We start from the raw sequence: 9,442 nt of genomic DNA on the forward strand, positions 1-9,442 counted from the left end.
GAACATGACTCAGTTACTTAAATAATTAGCTTAAGGTAAGCTAGCTTGCTAAAAATAAGGCTACACAATACTGTATAACAGATAGCTTAATATTATTAGCTAGCTTGGCTGCTAATTTATTGGGTTAATTAGCTCGCTTGTCTGAGACACTGGTTATTTAAACAGTAGAACACGTAGTCTGTAGCTAGCTAGCTTGCACAGGATAATAGCCGAATGTTAACTCGCTTGCTTGTGCTTTTTTTATTACAGGGCTTAGACTAACATTAGCTAGCTTGTTATATGCACGTCAAACAGCTGCTAAATGATGTGGATGTGGCACTAAGGATGTGGCAATTAGTTGTGTCATGTAAGTGTTTAAATGTTAGTAGTTTATTAATATATTTTTGCGTCTTTGAGCGTGAACATAGCTGAGCTGGGTGCAAATAGAAGTGATAGAAATAAAACACAAAATAATCCACCATTTTAAACCTCTGACTGATTTCCCAATCACGCATACACACACACACACATGCACACTCACACACACACACACTTGAGTAAGTTCTCAAAGTCCGTATTGTTAAGAAGATGAAGCATGTTTGTCTCATGGTGTCCTCGGTAAAGAGACAAAGAAAACATCGAAAAAAATTCACTAAGACAAGACACTATGCGGGAAAGCGAAATATCGAGCAATATTTAGTCATTATGGAACGTTTTTTATTCATTTTGTCGTTAGCATTCGGTCTAAATGATTACATCAATCTATCCCCTTCGAAAGCCTGTGGGGTGCATTTGACTTGCAAATGACCAAATGAAGCCAGACATTTGCAATTTAGACCGTAACAGCATGTAAAAACAAGATTCAATAATTAGTGTCTGTTTCCAAGGACGGACATTTTATTTAAAACATCCACAGACAATTAATTGAAAGGCTGTCCTGCAATCACGCCTGCAAGTACACGGAGACAACGATGAATTTCATGCAAATACGCAATCGGCCACCGCCGAGCGACACTTAGCCAGATAGCCAGCTCGTGTGACAGTGCCCTTGCCATAGAGGAGACAAACACACTCACACACACACACACACACACACACACATCAAATTAACATCACAATCTCAAAGATTAGTCTCTGACACATGCATGATTGCAGATTAATTTTTAAAAATCTGAATCTTTTTTTTTCTGTTCTTTTCGTCTTTCCTTCAGCTTACCCATTTAGGCTGTGTTGTTGAGGGAATGCAGCAGGCAGATGGATGAATAAACAGATGGGGAAAAATAAACATCAAGAGACAGAACAAAAGTTTGTGTTAATGAGAGTTCGTGAATGTGAACACAACGTGGTGTTTTTCACCCACATGTAAAGCTCAGTGATTACATCGAACATGTCGGTGGAGACATAGGGTAAGGGGTTAGGGTTAGGGGTCAGGGTTAGTCTAAACTAGATGTAACTGGATGATTAGTTTTGCAGGACCGGTGCAGATGAAATAGTCTTTAAAACTATATAAAAAAAATTTTATATCAATATTAGTTGATTCCTATGTATCAAATTATTAAATCAATGAATATACAAATAAACTAATAAATAAAGCTAGTCATCCTGCATAAATAAAAATAGAGTTATTTATTATGTTAAATAAAGAAAGAAATAAGCTAGTCAGAGAAAGAAAGAAACCAAGAAACAAAGAAAGAAAAAGAAAGAAGTTATCATGATAAATAAATAAATCTAGTCATAGGAAGATAGATAGATAGATAGATAGAAAGTAAAAAGAAAGATGTCATGATAAATAAATAAATCTAGTCATAGAAAGAAAGAAAAAAGTTATCATGATCCATCCACCCATTTTCTATACTGCTTATCCTTCAGGGTCACAGGGAACCTGGAGCCTATCCCAGGAGGCATGGGGCACAAGGCGGGGTACACCCTGGACAGGGTGCCAATCCATCACAGGGCACAATCACACACTACGGACACTTTTGGACATGCCGATCAGCACATGTCTTTGGACTGGTGGTGAAAACCCACGCAGCACGGTGAGAACATGCAAACTCCGCTCACAAAGGGTTGTGATGGGAATCGAACCCCCAACCCTGGAGGTGTAAGGCGAACATGTTAACCACTAAGCCACTAACCACTATATCATGAATTAAAGAAAAAAAAAAGAAAGGCAGTGGTCATGTTAAAAACAAACAAAGTAAATCTAGTTATCATGACAAATAAATAAGTAAAGCTAGTTGAAGCATTAAATAAACAAATTAAATTAAAAGAAATATTAAATATTAAAGACATAAAAAAGCTAGTCAGAGAAAGAAAGAAAGAAAGAAAGCTAGTTATCATGTCAAATAAATAAATAAATACAGTTATATTTAAATAAATAAATACATATTCTGTATTTGGTCAATCCAGTGATTATGATCTGGATATCAGACACTCTGTATGCGGTATGCAGAGCATCTGAGGCTAAGAAGTCAAGTCCTAAGACAAAAGGCACAGTAAAGTGAATGTAGTATAAAAAGTGTATAAAAATGACAACTTATTTATTATTAACCAACACAAAATACATTGAAACAAGTGTTTTGTTCACCAGGCTGACCGTGGCTTGTTGCATCTCCATCAGCGACCTTTATTTAAAACTGACGCACAGCTCCGCTTTTAAAGCGAGAGATTTTTCGAGTCACAAGTCAAATCTAAAGTTACTGAATACTTGACTGGAGTCCAAGCCACATGACTTGTACTGAAAATGCAGAAGACCGGTGCTGCATGAGTACTGAAAAGCAAATACTGACATAGCTTTAGTCTTACACTGAGGTTTGACTTTAAACAGCTGATGAACACAATGATCCTGGAGTAATGTATATGTGAAAAAAAGTAGCGCTGCCTCACTGTTTTTTATTTTGTTTGTTGGGGTTTTTTTTTTAAAGAAAAAGTATTCGCACTTATACTTTTATTTCCTTTCAGGAACCATCGAACGCTGACGTGACGAGAACCACACTTGCCACAGTAGCACGCAGACACACTCTCCATACAACAGAGAAATGATTCAGCTACCTCAAACAACACGCAACACTTCTGTTTGTGAAATCTCACACTGTTCTTTCGTAAATCCACTCTGTCATTTAACCGCATGTTGACCGCATTATGCAGCTCCTTGGCAACCGAATGCTTGAGAGGGCGTAATTCTCTCATTCCCGGGAGTCTGAGCCGGAGCACCGAACACAGGAGAATAAAGGACAAAAACGGTTTGTGGCGGATTTGAATAGCTGATGAGAGAGTAAATCAGGACCCCCGTTGGTCTTCAAGAGTATGTGCGAGCCCTGTCCCCCCCCACCCCCGTTTGTTTCCGAAGGCCTTGTTGATTATCTTAATCTACTTGACCTTAAGTTATTTAGCGCTGCATCCAGACGAGATGAGACCTTGCACCCCCTAGGGCTCTTGCCAGTCTAAACACAGGTACATTGTGATGAGCGCTGCGGTCCCTGGTGGCTTGAATGGGGATGAAATTGTTCATGATTTAATATTCAAGTGAGGAACAATTTGTTTGGTATTCTTTACGTACGGTGTTCCTTCGGCAAATACGAGCTGATGATAAGACAACGGCATTAAGAGCGAGGTACAGAGAATAACAGACGCCTGTCTCGAATCACGAAGCATCTCTAAGGCGTTTCTTGGGTTTCCATTTATTTTCTGCTGTCTTGTAAGAACTTAATTCATCATTATGTCAGAAGGTCAGCAGCTCTGACTGGAGTTCATTATAATACCCTAAAGTTTGCTTCTGGCAGACTTGACTAACTAAACTAACTAAATGTACCAAGTACCAAAAAATTGTAAAACTGCTGTGGAATGCGAAGAATAAAAACACTCATGGCCGTGCTGCTATAAGTGTATATAAGTGTTATAACAGTAGGTCTGCATGATTATTGATTATTTTCCGATAACAGAACGACACAGAGTGTTAATAAATATATAATAATTAACGGCAGTGTTCAGTTTGTTTATAGTTACTTGACTTTGACTTGTAAGTGTGGAGGAATGATATAGAAGGTGCACAAAAGCAACACATTCCTAGGTTAAGCTCAGACATGTAGTAAAACGAGTTGCCCAGAGATTCAGCTACTCCTCCTCCTGCTGCTCTCTCGCAAATACAAAATGAAACAAAACCCCAGAGTGTGACCAACAAATTGCTAACAGGAATCTGCATTTATGCTAAATTACATTCATCCTGGTGCACAAAATGTTTGACATTACACAACAAAATGATGCACCTATTGGTGAATGTGACTCATTTTTGTCCAGGGAGCTTATTTTATAGCATATGTTATAATTTACAACTATAATTTATCATACCGCTATCATAAACACTTACCTGATTCCTCCTGTATTCCATGAATTGTGATAGGCCAAAGGCTGTAGCTATGGCTCCGCCCCCTATCAGGGTCCCTTTCACTGCTTTCCGAAACGCCATTAATCCCTGGATACAGACAATAAAATAAAATGTTAGCGAATCAGGATTTCTTTTATTTATTTATTTATGTATTTTTATACACTTTTAAAACCTATAAAATAAAGTAAACATACAAGCCATGTTAATAAGATTCACTTCATGTTAATTTTTGTGAAAAAAATGAAACTGAAATCTTCAAAATCTGAAAATAAAAATGTCAAAGGCAGAACAAGAATAAATTTGGTGCATTATGAAAACCAAACAATATCTCCTGCAGTAATAATAACAGAACACTATACAACCGGCAGGTATTTAGGCACAGAATAAAATAAATATAAATATAAATGAAAAGGCATTTAAGTGTTAATAAATAGAGAACACTGAATACAAAATTTAATGGAAAATGAAATGAGCTTTGTTGGATGTAAAGCAATTATTCAGGGGATTTCCATACACTACAGCCTACACTGTGAAGAATAAAGATCAGATCAATTTTGATTAATCCCTCATTAGGAATTTACAAGAATTACAGTGGCATGATAGTAAGAATAGAAAAATAATTATAATATGAAAATAGCAGTGTTTTAAAATAATAAGTATGAAAGGTAAATGAAAAGTAACAACATGTATACATGTAAGTGAGTGCACTTAATTTTGTCCTATCATCCTCCAAAGCTCGGATGCAGTATAGTATAGTACAGAATAGGAGATAAAATAAGTTTAATAAAATATACTATAGTATGGTGAATAAAAAAGTTATAGTATATATATATATATATATATATATATATATATATATATATATATATATATATATATATATAGTAGAGAGAATGCAACATTATAGCTATAGAATTATAGAATGCAACGATAATCTCCACTGGATTATTCATTGTTTGTTGTTCGTTTTTTGACTTCCCAGTCCACTCCAGGTGATTTATTCATGAACCACATCCCGTCCACAAATATATTTACATTTAGATTTACACTGACAGCATCTAGCAGACACATTTTATATATTAATAGTTGTTTATTAGCTCATTACACTGTGATTATTTATCCAGACTGACCAGCGTAGGAGCACTACTGATGTATTCTCAGTTCAGCAGTGACACTGACATGGTAGTGTGTGTAAGGCCAGGGTTCCATCTAACCGGGATGTCATCATCAAAAAGTGACATTTATCAAAGCTTCAGTACTAACACATACACACACACACACACACACAAACACTGTGTTTTTTCTACTGTATTTGTAGTTACATTTAATGTTGTGGAACGTCACGTCTGAGAAACAAATTCACACTTAAGTTATAGCAGCTATAAACAGTCATTCCATCAACATCCTCTCTTTTTTCTCCCTCTTATACTATACTTATACTATAACGTTATACTCATTATACTATAAATAATGAGTCTAATAGTCTAAGTGCAGGAATGCACACAATTAATGGTCATTATCGCAATAGAAAAACATTATCATTTGAAAATAATGAGTTTGAATCCCGACAATCCCACAGCTGTCCCTGGACGGGAGTCCTAGAGAGCAAAAACTGGTCTTCCTCTCTAGATGGGAGGGGCAAACTTTCTCTCTGGCTGTCAATCACAGTGACACTAGAGTGTGTTACACTGCCTTGTGATGCAGTATGAGCAGCAGATCGGAAAGACACATTTGGTTGGTTTCCGTGTCTGAGAAGAAGCGTGTGATAGCTTTCACCTGCTCCAATTAGTAGCTGTCATATGATAGGGCAGATCTGGCTACTGGGTGGGAATTGGCCAAGACTAAATTAAGGAGAAAATAGAGGAAAATATCACTGATTGATTGATTAATACTAAGAATTGTATCAGCAAGTACCAAAAAACCCCCCATATAATCCTACTCTGGCAGGGAAAATGGTACTGATGCATCCTTATGATAAAATGCAGTAATGAGAAACATCACACTGTACTGAGGAAAAAACAATTCATGCTAATGATTAGTAGAGCTCCATTTGCATTGATGGACAAGTTTAAAAAAGTGGAAAAATGTCCAGAGCAACAGATGATCTACAGTAAGTAACTGTACATATATACTGTATATAGCAGCTCTGGGGATCTCCAAAAGGTTACATTTACCAAAAATAAACTACATATATACGTGTATATGTCTGTATATGTGTGTATATGTATGTATATGTGTGTATATGTGTGTATATGCATGTATATGTGTCTATATGTGTGTGTATGTCCTGCACTCCATTTCTCATCCAACCTCTTGTTTATATTTGTCTCTTTCACCAAAAGGTCTCCCTTCATATCTGCGAGTCAGTGGAGACCCCGACGTGACCGAACGACAGAAATAGCAAACATTTGACTTTACAGCTACCGCTTGTACATTCTCACACCATGCTGGAGGCGCCTGCCGTGACTCTGAGCGTGTGCGTCTGTATGTGTGTGTGTGTGTGTGTGTGTGTGTGTGTGTTATCATTTTTATAACCATTTGTTATCATGCATCCTACGCATGGCTGTAGCATGGTGAACCCAAACGGCATGTGTCTGTCTTTATCAGGTGAGTAGTACTATTCCACATATACTAACAGTCTAAAGGTTTTGAAGATGTGGAGTTGTTTAGGCTTTTTATTTATGTTTTATTACAGTTTACTGAGATTTGCGTGAGGAAAAAAAGGACTCAAGCATAACACTGAATATGCAAATTTTCTAACAGAACTCTACATGAGTGTTTTATTAAAGGTATTAAAGGTAAGCACACCTGTTTAGTGAAGCTGCTACAGATATTAGACAGTGTTAATATCAACTGTAACACAAAATGTTATTTTCTAACTTAGATTTTTTTTATTTTAGATTAATTGATCTCAATTTTTTGATTACAGGCAATCCTATAACTGTAAAATAATTTCCCTTCAGCACAGATTTATTTTATAATCCATTTCTCAAATACTGTGGTTCATTATTTAAATGTATTCATTACTTATTGAAGTCATAGAGCTTTTTAGTTCACTGACAGAACTCATGACGTCCAATTTAGCATTATTTATCGGCCGACATTCAACCCATTTATACTCAACTTAGAAAAAAATATTGATTAAAAATTGCAGTTTTGTTTCACAGAACCCTGGAGATTGGCCATACGACGATATCATATCAATATCATGATAAATTATGTCACAATACGCTTTTTTATTAATGTTTATTATGCAATTATTATTATTATTAAGGTTTGTTTTTTAAATGCACTATTATTTTACACACTAATATTTTGCTGACAGCTACATATCATGCGTCGTAGAAATGCCCTGAAATACGTATGCATGATATGATATTTTTGTCATATCGCTCAGCCCATAATCCATTCCTTAAAAGTTTTAAACAAGGCGTTTCACTTGCTGTGTGCTAAAATAACTCAATTGCAGGTTGCAAGCCTGTTTTATATCTAACTGAAAAGCAGCTTTGGACTCCACGCCTACTGCTTCATAGACAAACCAATCCCACTTTGGTGAATTTGCATGAATTTCTGTTTGTCACCTTTTGTTAATGAGTCATAGACATGTTCAAAAAAAAGGGTGCTTTACCTTTCATTTTCACTTGTTGTGCTTGATATCTATGTTTCAAAGCGAAATATACAGTACATTAAAGGTAGAAAAGATAAGAGTACCATATTTACGGTACAGTTTAGTACCCTTTATCCTGAGAGTGCAGGCTTAACCTTTCCAGCCTATTACACATCAATTCCACAATTATTAAGACATCATTCATGATGTTAAACAAGACATTTAAGTTTATTCTGGCCATGGCAAAAAAAATAAATAATATTGGCACCCCTTATCAAGACATTTAAGATTTTTCTGGGCATGTCAAAAAATGTTGCCCCCAATTACTTAAAGGGTAAAGCATTCACAAGAGATAAACAGTGTGTATTTTAACCAGGGCTATTTTTGCACTTGTCTTACTGTAGATGCACTTGTTTATGAAAGGGAAACCTCTCATGGGAGATTAGTAAGTGCAAATCTCAGCATCAGGCAGGTTCTTGGTAAGGATCAAGGCTTTGGGTTGCAATTCTCTCTTTGATTTTGAACAGAATAGCATTATGATGCAATACAGTTCATTACAAACTCATTATTATGTACTATAAGGCGTGACAGCAGCTCATAGGGATGGACAAAACGTGATAATGTAAACGCTGCCACTTCTATATCCTTCTCTCTCTCACTCTCATTCTCTTGGCTTTAAGATAAAGATGAACATAAGAACCAAAGAATACACGCTGTACTTACTATTAGACGAAATGCTGAAGCATAAAAGAAGCATAGACAGCTGAAGGAAACGGCACCGCTGCTTTCGGTCTTTCTTATCCAGGAAGTACTGCGCGATCACTTTGAGTTTGACAGGCACGAGAATGAACCAATCAGAACGCGATATCCTCAGTCTTGTCCAATCATGTTCAGGGAAGGGGAGGAGGCGTGTTCTTCTGACGCACTAAAGAATGCAGGGTTGAGAAATGCAGGATTTTTTATGTTTATATAGACATAAAAACTGTTGCATAGGTTAGATGATGGGATGGCGGTGTTGGAGATAAGGGAATAGAGACAAAGGAAATATAGTATTGGGGTGGGGGTGGGAGGTATTGACATTGGTTTAAAAAAGTATGTTATGAATATGTAACAATTAATTAATTACTAATAAGTGCTCGGTAATTTGTACTTGTTTTCTGAAACTACTTATGGCCACTTATACTTTAAGTGTGTCTTTCTTTTGTTTCTTAAATAGGTAGTGTATTAAAAAAATAAATAAAAAGAAATAAATAGTGGCTCATATAAAGTCCCATTAATAATCAATCAATCAATCAATCAATCAATCAATCAATCAATAAAGGTGGAAAAGACTTTTTTGTATTGGCTTTTATTTCTAGGTCTTTTTTGTGTTTGTTTGAATTATAAGCACCTCTGGGATTGGGGATTCGATTCCTGGCTCCGCCATGTGTGCATGGAACTTGCATGTTCTCCCTGTATTCCAGGGGTTTCCT

The 9,442-nt window shown here is 36.2% G+C and overlaps 1 protein-coding gene across 3 annotated transcripts in view; it reads right to left on the reverse strand.

The window, feature by feature from the left end:
• gpd2 (glycerol-3-phosphate dehydrogenase 2 (mitochondrial)) overlaps positions 1-8,795 on the reverse strand; it is a 40,171-nt gene extending 31,376 nt beyond the window's left edge. For 2 of the 3 annotated variants that reach the window (XM_053637977.1, XM_053637976.1), the window contains exons 1-2: positions 8,694-8,795; positions 4,346-4,450 (exon numbers count right to left, since the gene is read on the reverse strand). In XM_053637977.1, coding sequence (XP_053493952.1) covers positions 4,346-4,444 — 99 coding nt within the window. In that variant the 5' untranslated portion in view covers positions 4,445-4,450; positions 8,694-8,795. Of the gene's footprint in view, positions 1-1,195; positions 2,283-4,345; positions 4,451-8,693 lie in introns of those variants that run through there. The other variant, XM_053637978.1, reaches the window with a different exon arrangement.
• Positions 8,796-9,442: the final 647 nt, after the last annotated feature.

The sequence above is a fragment of the Ictalurus furcatus genome, chromosome 12 (assembly GCF_023375685.1).
Source record: "Ictalurus furcatus strain D&B chromosome 12, Billie_1.0, whole genome shotgun sequence".
In the NCBI taxonomy this organism is placed as follows: domain Eukaryota; kingdom Metazoa; phylum Chordata; class Actinopteri; order Siluriformes; family Ictaluridae; genus Ictalurus; species Ictalurus furcatus.